Genomic DNA, 25704 nt, shown 5'->3' with positions numbered 1-25704 from the left:
CAATTCATTCACTGGTTAGTGAAATCTGAACATTTGCCATATTTGATACAAATACCATGAAATTTGGTCGCATTGTAGTGGAGGGCTGCGCAAAGAGTAAACAATCGAACTTGGGATTTAAGAATCAATATCAAGATTGTTCAAATGAAGACTGCAATGGGTTTGTGTAAGAAACAAATTGATAATTAAAAGTTTTTAAATTTAAATCATTGTTTCTGCCCACAGATTTATCACTGTTTGAAATTACCTAACTCTCGAGTGACATTCGTTTCTCTGTTGTATACAAAGTACGCACTTCCGACTTTTCGCATGAATGCGCCATCACGCTTACATTACGTGACAGCTTTGTGATGGTTCGTCTGGCAGCAGGAAGCATTTTTCAAAAGTTAATAAAGTTTAAATTATCGATTTAGTTTTTACACAAACCTTTCAATTTGTTTCAGAAGACATTCCTTTTTCAACTGGAGTCATGTGGATTACTTTTATGGTGCCTAAATATGCCTTTTGGACCATCTAACAGACAGCATCGTCATGGCACCTATTCACTTCCATTGTATGGACATAAAGAGCTGAAATGTGCTCATAAAAATCTTAATTTCAGTTCTACTGAAGAAGGAAAGACATACACATTTGTATAGCTTTAAAGGTGAATAAATCATGAGAGAACTTTCATTTTCGGGTGAACTAATCCTTTAACCTCAAAAACCTCATTTGTTTTTGCTCTCACATTTGCTTTCTATGGCACTATTGGTAAGGTTTTCGGTCAGGTTTAGGTTAAAACCCCTCATCTGTTTGGGAGAACATTTTAACTCAGCTTTTAGTGCCACACAATGGAAATTTCACCTTGGAACTGCTGCGACACATGTATCCCTGGGCAGTGTACTTACTACTGAAATACAGTTGGGTGCAGATTTAGACATGATGTTTTGTGTAAAATCTATTTAGATGTTCTTCTTATGCAACACCTTTAGCTTACAGTTTTTTTGGGAACTTGTGTTTTTGTGTTGTAGATGGCTCATGTGTAAGTAAGTGTCCAGTGGGTACTTACAGTGCCCATGAGGAGGCTGATGGGGTAGAGCTTGGTTTTTGTATGCCCTGTGATCATGTGTGTACCACCTGCATTGGAGCATCTCCAAGAGACTGTCTGAGCTGTGCACCAGGCTATCTTCACCTTCTCTCTCATCTCTGTGTTAGTCACTGTCCCACAGGGTAAGACCTGTTTTGTTTGGCTAACCATATTGTCAGCCATAAAAGCAACTTATAGTCCATTCTTTTGTACATGTTTCATAATTTTTGGAGAGTAAATATGTAAATAACAACAGGTTACATTTTTTTTAAAATATACTGGAAAAGATTGATTTTAATGATGTTCAGTTCCATTAATAAGCAGCAGTACTCGATCAGCCATTGTTATCAGCGCATTTTATTTTCCGTACACGGGAATCCACAAACTTTCAATAATCAGCTTTAAATGTAGATGATCGCACTGAAATGTAGTATAAAATAAAGATAATCTTGTTTTTCTCTTTGATATGTTATTACTGTTCTTTTAAAATCAGAAATTATTACATTATTTTGCAAAATGTCAAGGAGATTAAGGCATGGAGATCCTCTTTGTGTGTTGGATGCAAATTAATATTTAAAGTCAACTGTAAACTTGCTGTCACTGTCACTCAAGGATGTCAAAAGATAGGGGGTTAACAGAGGAATTATATGAAATGTATGCTCAAATATATGAATATATAAAATATAAATGTAATATATATATATATATATATATTAGGTGTACCTAATAAAGTGCTCAGTGACTGTATATCCTTCCTCAGGTACTACAGCTCAGGTGAGCGCTGTGAGAAATGTGAAAGTTCCTGTAAGCTGTGCTCAGGTCCAGGGCCGGATGCCTGCAGAGTATGCACACCTCCTCTGCTGGACCTGCAAGGCACCAGGCAGTGTGTGGAACAATGCCCACAGCGCTTTTACGAGAGCGAACATAGCTGCAAACAGTGCCATACCAGCTGCCAGTCCTGTACAGGTGCTTCCACTGATCCACACAATCTAAAATCACAGATTTCAAGTCAAGTCTCAAGTTTTATAATTTTGTCAGTCTAAGTCAAGTACTAACTCTATTTGTAACACTTTTTTGTTTGCTGCAGATTAGTTATATGAACCAGTTGCAGTACAATTAATTTCATTCAATCAAAAAATTATTCCTAGCATAAGTAAGATTTAAACAAATGGTTTAAATTAGATTTATTTAAATATGGTTAACTGTGTGTGTGTGTGTGTGTGTGTGTGTGTATGTGTGTATGTGTGTATGTGTGTATGTGTGTATGTGTGTATGTGTGTATGTATGTATACAATTAGTTAAATTAAAACCAAAGCAAATGTAGTTGCTTAGACGTTTTATTTCAAATGTATGGGTTTTGTTTACTAAGTCTTTAGTTCATCCTCCTCATAATTTTTAATGAAATAGCCATATTAGCGAATATAAACCTGATGTGATGTTCTGATATTACATAAGACAGTAATCGGAATAGTACTTATCAGATGGGTGGATAAGAGACATCCTGGTCACCTACAGCCTAGTTTACACTACATGACTCAAACTTGTCTCCTTTGATGTTTTGAGTCTTCGACTGGTCCGCGGCAAGAAGTATTAAATCTCACGACGAATGGTCTTGTAGTGTGTGCACTCCTGCAACATGCTGAGACTAGTCACAGACACAATGACTGATTTCAAGCCAGTTTGATCTGTAGACATATTGTCAGCAGGTTTGCGCATTGTCCCTATGAGCGAGAGACTGACAATGAGCCACAGCCAATGAAAATACAGAGATAGCAAAGAGGAGAGCAATGTATTGGGAAGCAGAAAACGTAAAAAAATAAAATAAAACTTCACCCACATCTCCCTACCCGCTGTCTTTATTATTTTCATCTGTTTCTCTTAATTTTACCCTTTTGCAAATAAGCGCAAAATGGGCACGTTCTTTCATGTTTGTTGAAAAAGGAGAGTAAGGTATTGAATAAGTAATTAGAAAATTATTATTATCTTGAGGTTTTTTTTATAATTTTTTTTCCTGTGAAAATGGTGTCAATAAGCATTACTGACATGTTTTTTGACATGTTGAATAAATTGCGAGTTTGTGAATTAATTTCGTTATCGTAAAAGACATCTTTTGGATGAACCGTTCGAAATGGGTCGTCGTTAAAGACAGCTTTAACTGGGTCCAAACTGTTTTGCAATTTGTCCACTTCAAACACATTCAGATATAAAGCCCTTTCACACTGCAGGGACTAAAGCACGTTTTAGGTACTGTTCCCCTGTGGCTAGTACTTTTCGTCAATTTCACACATGAGGTATAGCCGTTTTAAGGAAAGGTTTTAGCTCATACTCCTAGATAGGTACTTTTGGGGGCGTAGAGAGACTGTGAGAGGTGCTGCAGCCTGTGATTGGTCAAAAACCTATGACGCACAAAGCAATGAGAAGAGCAAGGAGTCGGCAGCCGCCATTAGTTTTTTGTTTTATATAAATTTCTCCCCTTTTTCTCCACAATTTGGAATGCCCAATTCCCAATGCGCACTAAGTTCTCGTGGTGGCGTAGTGACTCGCCTCAATTCGGGTGGCGGAGGATGAATCTCAGTTGCCTCCGCATCTGAGACGTCAACCCACGCATTTTATCACGTGGCTTGTTGAGTGTGTTACCACAGAGCCAAGCACGTGTGGAGGCTTCACTCTGTTCTCCGCGGCATCCACACACAACACACCACACGCCCCACCGAGTAGGTAATTACCATGCAAGGTAGTCTGACCGCCTCGTTTATCCTCTTACTTCTGTAACCTGAAGACACAGACTGTGTCCGAAAATTGAAAAATGCTGCCTTCAGAGGCTAGGATGAAATAAGGTGCTTTTTCAACTGTTCAGAGACCAGTTTTCTTAAGAGTTCCATTCATCCAAAAACGCTGTCGTTTAAACCATTTACTGATTAGGCAGCAAGGCAGTGGCCTACGTTTTCAGATGCAGCCAAAGTTTGTGTAAAGTAGCCCTAACAAAAGTGTAGCTCCGATCCTGGCTCATTTCGTAGCTCCGATTTTGTTGTTGCTATTGAATTGCATGTCCAAACAATGTCAGAAGAAAAATGGTCGATACTAGATGACGTCACTATTGGGGTACTTTTGTGCGTGCGAATGCAAGAGGGAAAAGTCTCCTCGTGTGTCCCGTTCCTCAAGGTACTGGGACTGTATGTGGGAAAGGGGCTATTGGGCTCATAGTGCCACAGTAGCGGAGCACTGTCTAATAAAACAAGGGTTTAAACTTTGCCGGTTACGTGTGGATATAAAGGGAAATAATTGCACAATCGGAAATGTCAAAAAAAGTTAATGAATGTACGTATACAAGAACTTTCAGAGTGTCTGAAATGAGAAGCATGCACATTAGAAGCTCAGTTACAGATACTGCACTAAAATATCTCAGAATTATGGTCTTTCCGGCATTTTCAATGGAGAGTTGCGCTAACATTTTTTTAGATCCGATTTGCGTTGAAATATTTCTACTTGTGTGGTTAAATCCATATCTTCAGAAGTGATATTATAGGTGTCGGTGAGAAACAGATCAATATTTAAGTCCTTATTATAAATCTCCACATCAACATTCTTTCACATTTTGAATGTTAACGTAGAGATTTATGATGTAATTTAAGCTTGAATAGATTACAGAAAATAACATTAAAAAGTTTAGAAGTTTAATGTCCTTGAATGTTGTGGAATTTTTTACCTATGTCCTCCCTCACCCTCTGATTGTCTTTTTGAAAGAAACAGTGGGCATGTGTCTTCATGTGTTTGTTCTTTGCAGATAACACTCCTCAGAGTTGTGTGACTTGTGACTGGGGCAGTGTCTTGCAGGGAGGGGTGTGTTACCCTCGCTGTGAAGAGAGCCGCTATTACTCACAGAGTGTAAGTGCTAATGAGAGAGTGTGTCTGGGTTTGTCACTGTTCTGCGTATTATCAATTGCTGCTTTTTATAGGGAAAAGTGTCATAAAATGTTATAAAGATTCCAGCTGTTATCAATTCTATTTCTTGCAAGATTTCAGATGCCAATGTCAACAAATGTTCTGTTATTTAATTTTTCATTGATTGATGTAGAAAATATGGGTTGCCATAGAAAATTAAATGGCCAGTGTTCAGCCATGCAACTTTAGAAATTTAGGCACACAATTTTGTTCATTAGCGTTACGCCATTTGGCCTCTGGCCTAGGCACACCAGGCTAGTATACACTCTGTGCACATGGCTCTTCGGAGCAGCAGCATTACATCATTTAAGTTTTGGTGGTAGATCTGCTTGGTAAGGGGGTTTGTGTTTTTGTTATGCATTTGTGCAGCTTCCCTGCTTTGTTGGGGGTTTTGTTTGTCTATTTGTGCAGCAGCATGGAACACATGTCTTGCGTTTTGTCTCGTGCAGTAGCAGCATGTCCACATGCTATTTCCATATGTCTCTGTACTTGCTCTGCATCAGCAGCATCATAGCAGATCTAGTCCACCAAGACCTATCAATGAATATGTCATACCCACATTCACATGCTTTCCGAAAGTCGGCATGAGTGAACAAGCAAGAATGGCAAGAATTCTCTAGCAAAATAAAGTGATCACGTTCATTTGGTTACACAATCATAATTTGATGAGTCTGACAGATTTTGCAACCACTCATGGGTAATATATCGATGTCAGCAATTAAAAACATGAATGTGTATGCAGTTTCATTACTGTATGACTGTCTTTCAATTGAGTAAAACTGAAAAAGTACATAACTGATAACACTCAGAGAACACCTATGGATAATAGCCATTACATATTAATTAATTACTGATTTTGTGGTTTTTAAAGAGAAGAAACTATATCAAAACAGCTGCATTGTATAAGTTTCCTATTCATCAGATGTTTAAAGAAACTTTTGTATACTTATGGCCTTTTCTTTCTATTGGAGCTTTTTCTACAACACATCTTTGCAAATGACTGGTTTAAACTGGTTCTTCAAACATGCTACTTTTTACAAAAATGTATTCAATGAAATACAAGGAAATTGCAACATCTAACATCCTGTGTGTCTTGGTAACGAATATTAAAGAGTGAGCAACAACATCATAATATTGAAGAAACTGACAAGCATAAAATCAGACACATAAACCAATTTAAAATTTAACTATTACTACTTGGCACATTTTCATATACAACAAATTTACTGGGGCTATTTACTTTAGTCAATTTATGTGGTCTAATTTGCATTTATTCTGGTTTATTGGGACTAAGAACATTGTTTGGGTAGTTGTCAAATAACGTCCTTTTCCCCACAATATGTTAATGTACAAAAACAATATATAATGTATATATTTTAGGTGATTTTTATCGCTTTTTAGCTATTTTGCAATTCACTTAAAAGGTCACAAGTCAAGTAGCTTTAGATGAAATATAGGTGTAATTTTGTTTATGTAACTTACTTAATGTTGAAACCATTGTAGAGTAGTCGAAGTATTGGAGTTGTACTACTGGTAGTGTAACTTGTATTGTGTTCTCCATTGGATTTATTGTTTCTGTTTGCACTCTCATGTTTAAGTCACTTATGTCATGTGGACCGTTTACAGTTGCACCCTTAGTGTTACATGTCACTGTAAATATACAGTATCCGTACAAACAATAATTTGTGAGGAATTTTTTTTTTTTCTAGCAAACAGCATTTTTTAAACAGCAACAGAAACATGCATCTCTGTCTTTGTTAGGGGGACTGCGAGCCCTGTGATGAGTCTTGTAAACACTGTTCTGGTGCTGGTCTCCAGAGCTGTCTCACATGTCACCCGGGTTTCGCCCTACATGCCATTGACCATCAATGTTTACCCTGTTGCCAGCCTGGGAAGAGGAACAGAAAGTGTTGTCTCTGTGATTCAGGCTCAGGTATTGGATAGTTTTTATTTTAATCCTTTAAAGGAGTTCATTTATTCCTGTGTTAATGTGTGATCTATGAATTAATCATTAAAGAATTTGTCAGTTTAAGGAATTTACAATGTTTATACAAATGAAAGGTGCACTCAGTGTTAATTTGTGATCTATGAAGTAATCATTAAAGGATTATTCAATCTAAGGAATTTTCAATGTTTAATACAAATTAAAGGTGCATCAGTAAGTTTTGTTTTACAGATTCCAATGTAAAAATTCACAATTAACAGTCAGCCATTATTAATTTAATCCATGTGTGAAAGCGTCCAATAACAGGGCGGCTACTGAGATTAAGCGAGTAGTATTCAGCTGGTCATGTGATTCTAACATGGCAGCTCCCATGTGCAAACCCTCTCCATATAGAGTAAAACTGCTTTTATAAGGTTACTGATTTGACTGGGGACTTAATCTCATGCGACTGGTCATTATTTTAGGGTAAAATCTTTTATTTTTGTTAAAGCACATAGGAATTATTCAGTAAAAAACAATGTGTTATTTCAGCTGTAAATAACACTGATAACTCTGAAATCAGTGAAAGTGGGTCAAAAGTTCTGCTGCCGAAATTGGTTAGTGCTTACCAAAATTTGAATCGCTGCCCCCAGTGGCCGAAGATGGAAGTGCTGATTCCCAGTAAGATATCCACATAGTGGTGCCAAAAGCGAGTTTTATTTTTACTTGTAAATAATGCAAAAGTCAACAGGAATGCATATTTTATAAAGAGGTCCTGGCACTTGAGGAATGTCGGTTGCTGCGGCTCCTTCAGGTCCAACCAGGGCTGGACTGGGAAGAGAAATCGGCCCGGGATTTTACATAGCAACAGGCCCAAGAGTTTTTTTGTTAGGCCATTAGGCCGGTTTCGCAGCCGACCCACCGGACCCCTCGGTTCTTCCGATGGCCAGTCCTCCCATGATCGGCCCCAAAGTGCATCGGCCCTCCAGGAAAATGCCCGGTATGCCAGATTACCAGTCCGGCCCTGGGTCCAACACAGTGCTTTGGCTCTGTCTTCAAATAGACGGGAGGTTGGAATGGCCCAGTCCAATCAAGCGGCTAGTCAAGACTTGTCTTAAAGGGCATTGGCTGAGGGTCAATCTTTGTTCCTTTTGCTCGAGGATATTCCCCCCGTATCCTTGGTGCATATCCGGAGGATATCCGCAGCTCTATGCATCCCCTTGTTGGACTCCAATGTGGGTGGGAAGTGGGAGTAATGAAACAAAAATAAAACAAACATGGCTAACCAAAAAACTCCTAAATGACTAAAGTTGGAACAGAATGTGGATGATGACTCTAATACTTGTTGCATGTTCTCCCAAAAAAGTGAAAATTGGATTAATTCTTTTAGAATCTGTTCTACCTGACATGCTTCTGACTAAGCTGTCCCCTTTTGCAATACAAAAAAAGTATCTTGGGTATAGCAGGGACAGTTAAAGATGTAAAAAATTTACGGTCTGGACAAATACTGGTGGAATGTTCGAAAAAAAATTCACACAGATAATCTAATGCATGCTAATACACTGGCCAATGTGCCTATAAATTCCTTGTATCTTCCATCTCTAATCAGCAGTGAAGGAGTTATCTGTACCAGAGAGCTACAAGATATGGATGAGGCTGACATGGCATTGGAACTGACTCAACAAATGTTAAAACAATTACGATTAAAAAAGAAGACCAGATCATTAAAAGAGGAACGTACATAGTGACATTCAACAAACTACCAGGAAGGATCCAATTAGGATATCTGAGTGTACTTGTCAACATCTTCATTCCAAAGCCCCTAAGATGTTTTAAATGTCAAAAATTTGGCCATGGCTCTGCAGGATGTAAAAACAAGTCAGTATGCTGTAATTGTGGAGAGGAAGGACGTGAATCAGGCTGTACAAGACCGGCAAAATGCACCAACTGTGCAGATGATCACTCAGCCTCATCAAGTCTGTCCAGTTTGGATCAAAGAATTTCAGAGAGTAAAATGTATGGAGAAAGTGAGCTATGTTGAAGCACGCAGCGAGGTTGAGTAGTCTCCTGTCTTTAATATAAGGAAATCTTACACCTCTGGGGTAAAACCAATCATGAGCACTGCTGAATGCCAGACAAACTTGACCTGGGTAATAATGACAAACCACAATACATAAACAAAAAATCTATCTCAGCTAAAAAGAAGACTCAAAGCACCCAAAGCCAAATTACATTAAGTCAGACCTAAGTAACTGAAGAATAAAGTCTGTCAGCTATATCAGAGGGGAAAAGACACAAAGTAGTATAAGAACACAATTACTAAAATGTAATCAAGGAAAAAGATGTTAAAAGACTGAAATTTCAAAGGATATTGAAATGAAAGAGAACATCACTTCTCGTAGCCGTAGCTTATCTCCTAAATGCAAAACCGGGCATGTACCGGTTTTGCAACCTTGAGAATGAATAAACACATTATTAATTGGAACTGCAGAGGGTTTAAAGTAAATTTTACTGAACTGCAGCGTTTATCTGCTGTTGTTAATCCCATTGCCTCTTGTCTTCAAGAGACTCACTTGGTACCAAGCAGCCCATTGACCAATGAAAGTTCTTTCACAAGTATTTCTTTTGAGCGTAGACATGACCAGACTGCTTACACAAGATGTCATATTTGTCATTCCAGACTTATTTTTTTTTTTGAAAGGGGAAGTGCCACCAACATGTGGCTTTTTTCAGACAACACTGTCTATACAACACATTTGATGTTTTACCAGGGAAATTGATTTAAATTGATCAAATATTGAAATGAAAGATCTTAAATAATGTTCATTGTGTATATTACATTTTTAAAACTACCTTGATCTTTCCATGAAAATAGCCAGTGATGCTGACATGGCAATACAAATAAATAAATACATCTATTTAGAATGTGTTTTTACAGCATTTCAGTTTTAAACTAATCCCAGATGTGTGCATTATAATGGCCAATCAGAGACGCAGTGAGTCTTCAGACCAATCAGTAATGACAACCAATCCTTATGCGCAAGTTTGAAATAGTCTGAAGTGCAGATGCTTGCTTACAGTATGTTTCATCTCTCTTTGCGATGGCACACCAAAATTAGCTCTAAAGAAACATCATCCAACACTTGAAAAGAAGCTGTAGGACAAAAGTGTGCAATTTTGAATTAATTTCAATTCATTGCATGTCAAGCATTTATTTACCATAGGCAAACTAACCGCAAATGAGCAACGCAACAAAACTAAAACGATCCTGACCATTTTAATCAAGGTACAGACAACATCTAAATAACTGATTTACTGTGTTTTAAACAGCTGTATTTATTATGAGAGCATTTGTGAGTGCAGAACTTGAGCTCCTGAACTGCGTGCAGTGAGTGACAGCTTCAGTCATTATAAGTTTGAATATTGTTGCGTTGCTCTATTTTTGTGTACAATTTATGAAAAAAAGAATAACAGTAGTATTTATGTATTAAACAGTTATAAAGTGGCTTGTTTTGAAGTCGGCTTGTTTTCTATGTTTCGGACATAGAAAAAGTCTTGAATGTCATATTTCATGGACCATCTTCTTTGTTATCCTGTCTGTTCAAATAAATACCTATTTGACCCACAACTGCTGTTGGTAGATTGGAATTTTAACAAATCAAACAAACTCTCAAACCGGCTGATCTTACCTTCCAAAGTGCAACCACTGTGACAGATTTGAGGCCAAATATGATCTAACGATGATCTTATGTGAGTAAGATCACAATACAGGATTTTAAATGCAGGAAGTAACTTCAGTCTAAATCGTCTGTTCAGTTTGACTATTGAATATGTAAAATATTAGAATTTACTGTATGTGGGCCAATAATCCTTACACATTTAACACACTTCCAAAACTTGCTTCCAAATACATGCAATATATATCATGGTAGTTTTAGTTTTTTATGCCACATTTTTCAGGCTTTGGAAGCGTGTTAAATGTTTGAGGATTTGTATACGTGACACACAGGCATATTGACTGAAATGAAAACAGTTTTTGTCAATAGTTAAAAAAAAGAAACGATATTTCTTCACTTTAAACCATAGATGTACCTTTATAAACATTATTACGGTATGTAATGCTTAAAGTATGCAAATAATCATCATTAATAATCATTACAATATCAAGGGCAATAATCGACAATTATGATTTGTCATAATCTTGCAGCCCTAGCTTCCAGCTTGGCCTTGTGTCAAATCGTGCAGTTCATGTGGATTTGCAGTCTTATGCTTTAGTTTGCATGTGTCCTTAAAGTCCAGGAACCATAGGGCATCCCATTTGTCATTTAAAGATTTAAAATGGAACTCGCAAGGATCTACAGTGTGCCCTTTTAGCAGTTAATGCACTATTACTTTACCAAAGTTTGGACATAGATGAGGACCACAATGGCTAAATGCACCACTTAGGACAGGAGCCTTTTCGCGTTCATTGTACTGGAGATGTATCTGAGCATGAAAAGGTACACTGTTTATTGCTGAAGTGTGTTAAAACCCTTTCTTATATCCCAGCTTAATATGCAGAGATAACATTAGATCAAGGCTTGGTCACATTTACCTTTGCACGGTGAAATTCCGTGGGCAAAATACAACCATTTCAATGGGAATATGTGAGACATGGATTTTTGCTGGATGAAGTTCAGGTGCCAAAGAAATTTCCCCACAAAATTTTGCATGGGGTTCAAGTTTGGTGACATTTGACAATCCGATTCACAGTGTTGAACAATAGAAAGTTTCTTGGTTTGGCATTGACCTTTTTGTGGGCAGTGCTTTGTACACAGCTATTTTGAATATTCAAATTTGATGAGGAAATAAATTTAGCAGTGACTTTCTTTTTAACTTCACTCTTCAAGTATAAATTGCATAAAAACAAGCAGCTGCTTAGAATTTAGTTTTTGCGGTTTGCACACTTCTCTTCACATCCGTGCAAACGTAAATGTGACAGAGCTTTACAACAATTTAGGTTGATTTTCTCAAAACATCAACCATGCTATTAAAATATTGCTCTATTTGTTCGAGAACCCAGACCAGCCTGACACAGTAACACTGTCTCAACCAATGGACTATCTGTATGTTTGACCAACGGAAGATGTGGAGGGGGTGTGGGGGTTAGAAAAATGTATTTGAAAACAAAGAATTTTGCTATTATGTTGGGTGAAGCTAGAAGACCAGAAAATAGATTATTGCATTTAATGACGTTTTAAAGTAAAACTTCCATCTAATGCTCTCCTGTTTTTCACAGCTTTGTGTGTTGAGGCCCCTGCATCAAGTGAAAGCCAGGATGAAGTTGTTCTGGGATCTCGAGCGATACAGCATACCTCTGCAGCCTTACCTGCTGCCCTCCTGCTAGCTGTAGTGCTGGCACTAGTTGTGTTCACCCTGGTCCAGGCCCGGGCAAAGAAGTGGTTATGCTGGAAACGGAGCTATGAACGACTGAGTGGGGTGGCCAGAGAGCAACCCAACCCTCGGCCTATGCCCCATGGAGTCCCAGAACCAGAGGACAGCGGAGATGAAGCGGATGTGGTCTACACCAGCAGAGACGGATCTGTGTATCGGCGTTATGGTTTCATCCACGAACCAGATACAGAAGAGGAACAAGAGGATGAAGACGCTAACGAGAACACACACCTTAACAGAGCCTAAAATGTGGTCACTAAACAATTAAGTTCTACTAATTCTTTACACACACTTCTGTGGTTGAAACCCACTGGATTGGAACTCTGTATAATCACTGGTAGCATCTTTTTATTTGTTTACTTATGCTTTTATTCATATATACTGTATGTATTTATCTGTCTTTTCAGAATGTTGTCAGCAGTAACGATGTAGATTACGTCTGTGATATTGTAAAATAACTCTTTAAGAGACATTTGGTTACACTTTATGATAACATTCATTAACTAATTTCATTGAGTCATTAACAAACATAATATAATACTTAACAGATCAGTCCTAGATGTAAACAAAATGTCATGAAATGACTTTTTTCAAGTACATTAAACTTAGGCCTATAACAATAATGTAATGCTTGCTAATGCTGTTATTAATGAAGGTTACTATAAAGTGTTACCAAACATTTGTTATTTTTAGGGCCATATTAAAGGTGTCAAATAGTTTATTTAGAGATTCAAGCATATTTTGTTAATAAAGAATATTCAATCTATTTAAAAAAAAGAGGCATTTTTGGTCTGTTAATTTGCTGTTTAAATTTGCAGTCTCACTACACTTCTAGTTCCATTCACTTCAATTAATGTGAATCAAAACCCAAGAAATTGGAATCACAAGTTCATGCAAAGAAGTTTGGTGAACTGACCTGCAAACGTGTATGACGAGAAGACGTGTAAACTAATAGAACATTGAAAGGTCACACACTGACCTCTTGGCTCAATACAAAGAATACATGTTTCAAAGCTGGATGTTTTTTGTTGTTTTAGACTAGTGAGAAGTTGGTATATTTTAATGTTTTGAATATAATGTTATTTGTGATGTATATTATAACTAGAAGAATCAAGCATGACATATTCTGTTGTTTATACACAAAATGAAACGAAAAATGGGTTCTCTTTTTAACACAAACATTATTATCCTAATTCCCATAAAGAGAGACAGAAAGGTCTTCCAGTTTCTGAAATGACACAGGCAAGGTTACATAATCGTAAAGATAGTGGTGGAAAAAGCACTACATTTTCATACTAAAGGAAATGTACAGAAACCACGTCAATTTATTACTTAGGTAAAAGACATCCATTAATATAAATTTAAAATAAAACTGACCTATTTTTAAAAGTACTTTAAGAATCAAAAGTAAAAGTAAATACTGCAACTACAAATCCATTCATCTTGTACAAATGTTACCCATTCATGTTGTTACATTTAAAGTCAAATATCTGAGTCTCAGACAGGTAATACTGGACACAATGAGTTACAGTTTAGTAAGTAAAGCTGAGTCACAGTTGGATAATGACAAGTAATTGTAATTATAAAATAAGCTATTGTTCATGGAAATGAAAGTGACCATTGAGTAATTTATTCAAACAATAATACCACTGATTTAATTATGTTTAACTTATTTACTTATTATGTGTTCAGAGATTCCTGAAACTGGACTTAAGCTTCGATAATGAACGCTCCACGTTGGCTGTGTAAACTGGTAGGGAAGCATACACTGATGAGCCAAAACATTATTAAACTTCACAGGTGAAGCGAATAATGTTGATCATTTCATAACAAGGCCACATGTCAAGCTCTGGGTAGATTAGATGGTAAGTGAACAATCAGTTCTCGTAGTCAATGTGTTGAATGCACGAGAAATGGGAATGAGTCAAGACCCGAGCGACCCAAATTGTTATGGCCAGATGACTAGGTTAGAAATGGTAAGGTTTGTGGGGTGACAGGGTGTTGGGTGCCCAAGGCTATGCACAAGGGCAATGAATGCTATCCCTTCCGGTCTGAACCAACAGAAGGTCTACTGTGGCACAAGGCACAGAAAATTTGTCAAAACACACAGTGCATCACACCCCGCTGTGTATGGGGCTGCATAGCCACAGACCGGTCAGAGTACCCATGATGACTCCTGTCCACCGTCGAAAGTCCCTTCAATGGGCACGTGAGCATCAGAACTGGACCTTGGAGCAGTGGAAGAAGGTTGCCTGGTCCGATGAGTCCCATTTTCTTTTACATCACCTGGACGGCCGTGTACGTGTTTGCCATTTACCTGGGGTAGGATGCACTGTGGAAACACTGTGGGAAGTCGACAAGCCAGTGGAGGGAGTATGATGTTATGGGCATTGTTCTGCTGGGAAACCCTGGGTCCAGCCATTCATGCTGCAGACCAGGTACACCTTTTTATTGCAATGGTAATCCCTTATGGAAGTAGCCTCATTAAGCAGGATAATGTGCCCTGCCACACTGCACATATTGTTCAGGAATGGTTTGATAAACATGATGAAGAGGTTAAGGTGTTGCTCTGGCCTCCAAATTACCCAGATCTCAATCCGATTGAGCATCTTTGGGAAGTGCTGGACCAACAAGTCCAAGCCACTGCGGCTCAACCTTGCAATTTACAGGACTTGAAGGTCCTGCTAATGTCTTGGTGCCAAATACCACAGGACATCTTCAGGGGTCTTGTAGAGTCCATGCCTTGGTAGGTAGGCACTGTTTTGGCGGCACGTGGAGGACCAACAGCATATTTGGCGGGTGGTCAAAACTTTTTGTTCTTTTTGTTGTTTTTTCTTGCTTTCTTTGAAAATCTCCAACCTTGACTTGGCACTCTTCACTGGGCATCTGTAGGCAGAGTGAAACACTGACCTTCTAAACCAGCTGCTGCTTACTTGGCCTCATGATACAACACACCCATTCATTTACATGCATCTGTCAGTGTATGGAGTGACATTACGATCTTGGCTGGGTTTCCCAAAGCACTAAGCAGAATGTTAGCAGCACAGAAATAGTACTTAATCTCTAAGGCACATTTCCCAAAAGCATAGTTACCTAAGTAGTTCGTAAAAACGTTTGTACATTAATGAGAGCTTTGAACCACAGTTTATCAAAGACAATGGGACATTTAATAAATGGTATTAATATATTTTGATCATTTGATAGCAACTGTTAACTATTTCAGAAGATAAAAAGTGTTGAAAAATTTGCATTTAAATCAATGTTTTTTTCAGGTTTCAACGCCCCCAAAACCGAACAGATAACTGAATATAGAAAATGCATTTACTAGCAAAATTCCTCACAATTCACCTTGTGCACAAAAAAATAGCAATTTTTATTTGCAAAGATATAAGGCTATACAGCATTGTGGAAAACGACGGATTCCATTACATGTTGAATGTGCTAGAGCCACGTTATTCTATCCTATCTCTAGCCACCAACAGATGAGCGATAAGAAACTCCCGAGACTGTATAACGAGGTAAAAAGAAACCAGTCAGCAGACATGGTGGCCCTCAAGTGTGGCCGTTGGACGTCAAGGAATCAAGACAACTATGTCAAAATTACCTGCCACTATATACGTGATGACTGGGTTCTCATTTCAAATGTGTTGCAGACCAGGGCTATGCAGGCTATATCTGCAATGCTTTCACAGGCTTTGGAAGAGTGGGAGCTCAATAAGAAAGATCATTGTGACCGACATTGCTGCCAACATTATACGTGCCTCAGAGATGATGGAGCTGCTCCACATTGGCTGCTTTGCTCACACACTAAATCTGGTATCGCAAGCTGCGCTGAAACTTCCAGCCATGTCTCAGTTGCTTGGTCGAGTTATAGTGACATTCTTTCATAGGAGCACTAAATGCTAATAAAGTTTTCAAAGAAAAACAAATGTTACTGATCGTACCCTGTCGCAAATTTAAAACTGACGTGGTGATCAGGTTTAACAGCGCACTGGATATGCTTGACAGATTTTTGAAACAACAAACAATACTACACTGCTTTCTCCTAAAGTCCGCAGGAGTGAAAAGTATCACATTTATAGACAATTTGGACATTGGCAGATATCCATACTGTGTAAATTGCACATATAGTAAATTAAAGTATAGTAAATGGGCAACACCACTGAATTCCATTGTGAGTAATTTACATTTTCCTTGTTTCTTTCAGCAGCAAGGATCTCATAGTGCTGGTATTGGAGGCAGAACACCTGTACAGGAACACAAATCCCTTGGTGATGACCCCTCCCCACCAAAGAGGTCAAAGAAATCCTGTGCACTGTTGGATCTGCCTATGCACCAGTGGCTACAGGGACCAACACTAATGCTGCAGACAGGGCATGGAAAGAAGTAATCAAATACAGGGAAGTTGCAGTACACCTGTACCTTTCTCTGAAGATCCACTTAAGTGGTGGAGTATGCATGAGGGAGAGTACCTCCTTTTGTCCCACCAGGCAAAATGCTATCTTTGTGTTCTGGGGACCAGTGTCCCAGCTGAAAGGATCTTCTCCACAGCTGGTGAAATAATAACAGCTCAAAGACGTTGTCTTCTACCACAGCATGTTGACCAGCTACTTTCCTTGCAAATAAATTACAGTCTCCAAGTGTTATTTTAAGCCAGTTTCATACAATGATCATAGGCATGCAGCCTCCTTGTTACAGTTAATGTGTTGAGATTTTATGTTTTGACACATCTTTAATGTGAATTAACCTGATCCTTTCTGAACATGGCATGTGACCGTTTTGACATGCCCATTTTATTTTCAACTATCATTTTGAATCAAAATTCTGGCTACTCCTATTGTATGCTTTTGAAATTGAGAGGTGTGAGAAGAGGAATGTACCCATGTGAACCTGAAATAAAGAGTTTAATATACAGGTCTGTAACTATCTTCATTTATTTTTATTAATTCACTGGTGTACCCTGTACAGATTTAGAAACGTCTCAGCAAATAGTATTACTGAATTTCAGAATTGTATTGAATCTATATTAAATTGAATCGAATCGAGAATCAAATCGAGATCTTGTGAATTCAAAATCGAATCGAATCGAATCGGGGCATCTGTGCTGATACCCAGCCCTAATTGTAATGGCAATAGAAAGACATTATGTTCATTTTTAACAAATTATTCAAAGGGTAACTAAACCCCTGCTCAGAGTCTGACTCCACCCACTAGCAATATTTGAAAAATGCTGGAAAAGTGGGCAGACACCAGCGGGGATAGAGGGGACAAAACGAGGGCTGGGCTGAGCGGGGTGGGGGGTGCGTGCACCTGAGACCCGTAGTGACGGATTAATTGACAGCTGCTGTCAGACTCTAAAATGGAGAGTGACTGGAGTGGTAATTTTCTCCAGGAGTATTACTATTATGTTATTATTATTCCTTACACGGTCGCAAGACGACATGTACATGAATCCGATGAGTTTTATCGAGTTGATGTCAATAGCGCGCGCTCTATAGGCATATTCATATTTTGCCGCTATGTGAAAAAATCCAGCAAATGCACCGGCGCGTTTGTCTACCCCAGAGGATTAACTTTAGCCTAACCATAAATTGTGATTCAAATATATATGATCACTCACCTCAAGACGCCGCTGCGGTGGTGGAGTCCATGCAGGAGGAGCAGCGTTTGGCACTGCGTCAGCTTTTCAGCGCAAGCTGTTTGGAGAAGCCCATTTCCACCTCCATTGCGTTGGAGAAGCAATCCCGCGTAAAATGCAGTTTGCACACTCCTACAGCTCTAGGCGGAACTCGTGGTCTTCCAGGCCAAGGACATGCAACCATTGGCTCTAATTTCCAAGTCTGCTGGAAAGCTATACAGTCCAGCAGTGCTGTTGCAACCAGCAACACTACACCTACGTACCATCCTGACCACTGTACTAAATACAGATAATCTACGCTAACTTGAAGCTATCCTAACTGACGCAATACTATGCTACTAACTATGCTTCTAACAATACTACACTAACAAATATGCTAATTAACTACCTAGACTACACTAAATAATCTAAATAAATATATAAATGCTATGCTAAATAGATGCAAAAATACTCTATCCTGATCGTTTTCAATACTCGCAATACCAACTCCTGACTCGCTACAGTGGTTTTGACAAAACAAGATGGTTTTTATACTGCCATGGGCATGGTAGCTCGTACCAAGGGCGTGGTGAGCTGGAACCTGCTTACATCAGCTGTCACCGGTTACATCACGAAGTACCGCAAACAGCCAATAGGAAAATTCATCTGCAGTAGCCACCGTTCAAACTGAAGAGGGCAGCACTCAGACGTTTTTACACCATATATTGTAGAATTAAAACACTTTATACACAAATGTCAAAAAAATTACTTGAATCAATGACCAGTACTAATAAATCCCCATTCTTACAGATCATTAACTAAAAAAAGTTGGTTTAGGGTTTAGTTACCCTTTAAGAAGGCAAATGTGAGTAATGTGACGACGCAGTTTAAAACTTAAATAAATATACCTTAATAAATCATTAACATATGGTTGTCAGAGGAGATTAGAGAGTGTGGAATGAGTGATTCCCTCTCTCTCTCTCTATCTCTCTCTCTTCATCCACCTATTCTTTTTTCTTCCTTCAATGGCTGGTTCAATCGGCTTGCGTATAGTTTTTTTTAAAAGGCAGTGACAGTGAATCACTTTCATTCATCTCTATATTTGAGCATCAATACGTCTGGAACTCCATCTTTTTTTGAAGATGGCACTATTTAAAATAAACCTTTTATTATACTTATTATTATTATTATTATTATATTATTATCGGAACACCCAGCCCTTGTTAGTCGGTTTCTGCATCTTGGAGTTCTCTTTCCCATCAAAACAACTCTGAAGCTCTTTCAAACAGACATCAAAAAATGTGTTTGACGCTGTAAAATTCCTCCAGTGTGTATGGCTTATGATCCTCAGCTGCTGATGCTGAGAATTGCATCAAATTTCAGGTATTTTTCTTCATCTTCCATGTCCAGAAACGACATCAGGAACATCAATACCTGCTGCCTCAGCACAACTGGTGGCTCTTTCATAGATGGTCTTTAATTCCTCCCCAGTCCTTAGCACTCACTAAGTCAAATGTCTATGCAGCCCCCAAATCCAAATGAAACATGGATTGGAAGCCATTGTTGTTTCAAGGAAGACAGGGATTGGCATTTCCAATCAGAGCAGGAATTCAAAGTTGATTGTATGCAGCAGTATCTTGGTTTTTCTAGCAGAGGCAGCAGGTGGGTCTTGTTGTATTAGTTTGGTCAGAATTTCACAACTGCTGGCAGGGTCTTCTTTAAGGTTTTCAAGGCCTTCCCCCTTAATGCCCACCGAATGTATCTCCAATGAACGTTGATCTGGAAACACTTCTTTCTGTGTCTTCACAAAAGAAGCATACTGCTTTGAGGAGTTAGCTATCAAAATATAAAGCATTTCCAACAAAGCAAGCTAGCCAAAATAATTTCTCATTTCTAATAATTTTTTTACTTTGCTTATTGCATGAGCACTACATTTAGGCAGTGTGGCTGGCAAAGGACAAACAGCATTGTTGTTGGATTCAAAACTGAAATCTTTTGTAGTGACCACTCATATTAGCAGCCCCATCATATCCTTGGCCACTCTGTGGTCATTCTCATTGAGAACTCTTCCGTTGAGAAGTCAATGAAGTGCTCATTTATTACCATTTGATGTACAAATCTTACAGCAAATGATGCTTGCTCTGTATGGGAGATGTCAGTGGTTTCATTGAGTAAAACTCATCAAATCTTGGATTTCACTGTGTATGACTTTTTAAATGTACAAATCATGGCACTATTCATTCAGTTTCATGCCAGGAACAATTAAACCATGATTGTACAGTTTAATTACATCAACTGAATGAAACCACAGGTATCCAAGTCGTTTTCTTTCTTATTCTCTGCCAGCCAGCATTCCTCATCTAAAACAGGTTAAACTGGATAAAATGAGAGACAGTTTTCAGTACAATAAGTACAGCTGAGTTATTGGAAATGTATTTAAAGAAGCCAAACTTTTTATAAATGCTTAGCTACACAACTAATAACAATAGGGCCTAACTCCATTGAAGCAAGATCTTTTCATAAATATAAAACAATCAGATACACCATTATGTAAATAAAAGAATTGCAAACATAGTGGTAAACCGTAGGATTTAAAAAAATATTCAGTAACAAATGATGCGGAGGGTCTGTGTGAAACTGCAAACAATTATTCTTCAAAACAGTTAATTGAAATGAATCATCTGAAAAAAAACGATTGACTAAAATGAATTGGACTTGACAATGCATCATATGAGAGAGATTGGATGGTTCAGGAGATATATATATATATATTAATCATCCAAACAAACCATTTGGCTCAAATTAATCAGACTTTGATTCATATAAATCATCAGTTCCCCGTCTGTCACTCACTTCGATGTTGTGTTTTCCCTTTGATCTGATTTTACCTTATTAATTCAAATTTAAGATTGTAATGTTGTGATTCAAATCAGAGCTGTTTGGTTTTGTTCATGGCTTCAAAACTACTTTTAAAGCTCAATACAAAGTGCAATACTGACCCTATCAATATTTCTATTTAACTTGCTCCAACAGAAGAAAATAAGAGGATATTGATGCAAAACAGATACTGTACACTACATTTCTGCCACTAGAGTCTGTTCACTGATAAATTGTACAACTGATAAGCTAAAGGACTGGCAGTTGACCAATAGATTATAAACTTCTCCAATGCAAAGAATGTAAAGACATACTTTAAACTAAAGACTACAAAATTGGTAACAAAGATAAGATAATCAACAGCATTTGAAGTCAACCTGAGTTTCAAATAGCAGTTTAAGACACTCTTAAGGATTGTTGAATTACTTTAAATGACCTTCACTGTTTATTTTTTTATATTAAGTTTCAGAAGCAATGCTTGGATGAGAAAAAAAGTAAGTCAAAAAAATTTTTAGTGAATGCTCTTACGGACCAAACAGAGATAACCACACCTTTCTGGCTGCTAATAACCACACCTCTGGTGAGAAATGATAATTATGCACTTTCATAGTGCTCAGCACTTCCCCTCTGTGTTTGATTTGCCTTCTTGCAGTTATTGCCTCACTTCCATGGTATATGAACCTAGGGCTAAAGCATAGCTCACTGGAATTGAGTTTCTCTCATCTAACAGGTTTGGCAATGAGGTTATAATAATCTTACAGCACAGAAACATGAGATTTCACGAGAAAATGAGATTCTCCATCATTTCTGTGAGTATCACTGTCTCTCTACTCTTACTGAAATCTTCCTGGCAAAATTGCTCTCAAAATGCAGAACTGGACTTGAATCACTTACTTAAGCAGGACGTTGGAGAACTAAAGGGTTGCTCCGCAATTATCCAAGGAGACATGGATGGAGTGGACAACGAAATCTTAAGGAAGCTCCTGGCCTCCAAGAAAAGAACATCCCTGCTATCAGAATCATTCTATCTTAATTCAACCAAGAACTGTCAATCCTACATCAGAGACAGAGGGTTTCTGACAGTTCCTCTCAGTAAGGAGGAGAAAGATTTCCCTATTGCTTATTCCATGGTGATCCATGAGAAGATTGAGATGTTTGAAAGGCTACTGAGAGCCATTTACACTCCTCAGAATGTGTACTGTGTTCATGTGGACCAGAAGTCTCCTGAGATATTTAAAGAAACAGTTAGGGCCATTGTGTCTTGCCTACCTAACGTGTTTGTGGCCAGCAAACTGGAAAGTGTGGTCTACGCCTCCTGGTCTCGAGTTCAAGCGGACATCAACTGCATGCAGGATCTGCTCAAGTCACCTGTCCAGTGGAGATATCTGCTCAACACCTGCGGCTCTGATTTCCCCATTAAAACCAATGCAGAAATGGTGTGGTCTTTAAAACATCTGAATGGGAAGAACAGTATGGAGTCTGAGGCCACAAATGTTAACAAAAAAAGGCGCTGGCAGTATCATCACAATGTTTCACACTTTGTGATTGAAACCGATGTTAAAAAGTCGCCTCCACCAATAAAGTCACCCATGTTTTCAGGAAATGCTTACTTTGTAGTTTCAAGAGAATTTGTGGATCACGTCTTCAAAAGCAAAGAGATTCAGGATTTCATGGAATGGGAGAAAGACACGTACAGTCCAGATGAGCACATGTGGGCTACATTACAGAGGATGCCATCAGTGCCGGATCAAACCCTCCCAACATTAAGTACGATCAATCGGACATGAATGCAATTGCTCGTCTGGTAAAATGGAGCTACCTTGAAGGGGATCTAAAAATGGGGCTCCATACCCACCATGCAATGGGGAACACAGACGGGCAGTATGTGTGTATGGAGCTGGGGACTTGAAATGGATTGTGAGGCAACACCATCTCTTAGCAAACAAGTTTGACCCAGAAGTAGATGACATAGCAATCCAATGCATAGAGGCTTTTTTAAAGTACAAAGCTATTTATGGTCAGTCATTACTAACTGTTCAAAAATCAAATATTATTTTATGATGCTGTTACATTATAATGTCTGAATATTTCTATAAATATTGTAAAGCAAGAATCAATTTATTAAATATAATATAAATGTATTGTATGCGAACATATAAATGTTTATAATATAGTTTTTATATGGACATATTATTGATAGGATGATGAAAAATCATTTGTGTGGAATATAAACAATAATAAACAACCATTTCATGTAACAATTTAATATTTAATGTAAGGAACTAACAAAATTTAAGACTAATGGCTCAAAATGTTTACTAGCAAATGAAATCTCTCAAAACATTATCAAATATCAAAATCCTTAATTCATCTCAGTATCAGTTGTGTGTAAACATTCAGATTAAGTCTGGCTACACTATGGAAATCATCATTTCAGGCTGCTAGTGTGATCAGTGACTAAACTTACCTATTGTTCTCGCATGTACAGAACTGTCCAAAAACAGTTGTCAGGTTTTAGTATTAGACCAGAATAATAAAATCACTGAAAATTAACATGCAGGTAAACTTTGGGTCATGAAGTAACAAATCCTGAAGCAAGGAAACAAGTAACAGGAGGAAAATACACAACTGATTTGTTATATAATGACTGTATAACTTTTTCCCCAGAATACATCTTAATATGGAGCAAACATAGAAACTGAGACATGAATATACAAAACTTTTCATAAAGTCTCTTCCTTTTCAAACCGCTGCAAACTAATTCATCCAAACAAAACTGTCCAGAATGTTAAAATTCCACTTTTTTCTATAGCAGGTTTACAGCTTATAAAGGTAAATATACAGAAGTACTACAAAACATGTCTTATGGTGCCCTCTACTGGAGTTTTGTTTAAAAAGATTAAAGCCTATATGACTTAGAAGAGAATTTTGAGAATATTGTGCACAGTAGAGGCAGGACAATCTCATTTGGGAAACTTCCCTCTGGCGATTTCTACACTAAACTTTATTCTCTCTCTTAACCTAAACATCGTCAAGCTTCTGATATGATCATTTGTGTGTTTAACTGCAATATTAGTTTTATTATATTATGTTATAAATATACAGTATTTGTGTGTGTGTGTTTTAGCCCAGGCTGGGTGAGTCTCATGAAACTAAGCTTGAACCATGTTAGTGAGTATTTCTATGTAAAAATCATTAGAAAAATTCAAATCATTATGAAATTCTAAACTTGAACACAATAGATATACAGTACAGTACAACATTACTTATGGTACGACCGTATTAATGGCATTTAAAATATATTGTGGCAATTGTGACAGTATTTTGAAGCTATAGTACCAGTATACCGTGCAACCCTACCAATGGGTTACCTTCTAGACACGACCTTGCTTGACATTAGCGACAGCCCAACAGAGAAAGTGTTCTTGGGTTCAAACAGGGATCTCGAAACATGTTTTCTAAGTTTCAAACTACATTTAACTTGACATAAAAACATTTATGATGTGACCAAAGCGAGAAGCTCACAACAACAACAACCTTTCTTTTCTGCTGTATTTCAGTAGAACGAAGACAACTTCTGATGTTTTCTTTATCCTATTAATTATTTACTTATTTTACTTGTGGTAAAACCTACAAAGAAAATCTACTGCAGACATAGATCATATATATGTGTGATTCAAATGCATACCATCACATCTGTGCTGGCTTGCTTGTATACACTGCACACTGCAACAAATAATTTGCTTAATTAATATAGAAATCTGACATAATTTAGTGTATGCTTAAAACAAGAAAACATCTGACTCTGGTCCCACCCTGATAGTAAAACAAAGCATGATTGAAGATAGAACGTGCTACGATTGGTCCGAGTAATGTGGCCATTATCTGATTGGCTTGAGTAGACGATGGGTGGAGTCCATCTATTTGTATATTTGTGTGCACATCTTAACGCTAGATTTGTTTCAAAATCGACAAATGCGGTAATGATCCACAAATGTACAGGAATGTGCGTGATTCACAAACAAAATGTGTTTGTGAGTTGAAAACTATATTTGTAAATATTTGCAAATTTAATTTGATTTATTTGTGAATTCACTTTATTTTTGCGAAACCCCTAACATATTTATAAATCTCATTCTTTTTATTTGTGAATTAGTTTCATTTTTGTGAAACTCCTTACATTTATTTGTGGATGTGTTTCAATTGATTTGTGAATCAACTTTTTTTTTGTAAATTTCTTTCCATTTGTAATATTGATATGAAACCAAAATAACCTCATTGTCACGATTCCCTGTTGTCTGCCCTGTGTTTCTCACTTGTCATCTGTCTTCACTTCCATACACTTCACTACACTTCCCATAATTCTCTGCCCTCATCACTGCCAGCTTCATTGTTTTCACCTGTATATCATTATCCTTGTGTATTTAAGCCCTGATGTTTGTTCATTCGTGCTCAGTGGTTAAATGTATGTATGTTCTTGACTGTGTTCCTGCCTGTGCCCATCGGGGATATTTCTCTTGTTTATATTTTGTTTTTCCCCATCGTGGATGTTTTATTTGTTCCCTGTGTTGTTTTTTTATTTGAGTTACCCTGTTCACCTTTTGTTTTTTCATTAAAAACTGCATCTAGATAGAGATGGGCAGATCGAGGCTTCGTGAAGCAATGAAACAGTCGAAGCAAATGTGCCATTTTGTTTCGAGGCTTCGAATCAATCCGAAACCCGTCTCCACGGTGACACCTAGTGGTCACTTGCAGGTGTTGATCTGAAACAACCTTTACAAAGAGCTAATAAAAAAATGTGTTGGTTTTTTTTTTTATTGTATTTTTGTAATATATGAAGCTTGT

The 25704-nt window shown here is 37.8% G+C and overlaps 1 protein-coding gene and 1 pseudogene across 1 annotated transcript in view; both read left to right on the top strand.

The window, feature by feature from the left end:
- The window catches only part of LOC127637895 (proprotein convertase subtilisin/kexin type 5), a 39150-nt gene extending 26055 nt beyond the window's left edge, over positions 1-13095 (top strand). The window contains exons 12-16 of the mRNA XM_052119135.1: positions 1011-1209; positions 1827-2032; positions 4851-4951; positions 6770-6941; positions 12211-13095. Of these exons, the coding sequence (XP_051975095.1) occupies positions 1011-1209; positions 1827-2032; positions 4851-4951; positions 6770-6941; positions 12211-12611 (1079 nt within the window). The 3' untranslated portion in view covers positions 12612-13095. The remainder of the gene's footprint in view (positions 1-1010; positions 1210-1826; positions 2033-4850; positions 4952-6769; positions 6942-12210) is intronic.
- An 8420-nt stretch (positions 13096-21515) lies between these two features.
- Positions 21516-25704, top strand: LOC127637897 (beta-1,3-galactosyl-O-glycosyl-glycoprotein beta-1,6-N-acetylglucosaminyltransferase 3-like; annotated as a pseudogene).

Source organism: Xyrauchen texanus, chromosome 46, assembly GCF_025860055.1.
Source record: "Xyrauchen texanus isolate HMW12.3.18 chromosome 46, RBS_HiC_50CHRs, whole genome shotgun sequence".
Lineage (NCBI taxonomy): Eukaryota > Metazoa > Chordata > Actinopteri > Cypriniformes > Catostomidae > Xyrauchen > Xyrauchen texanus.
Note: the sequence above shows the minus strand (reverse complement) of the source record. Positions and strands in the feature narration are given on the sequence as shown.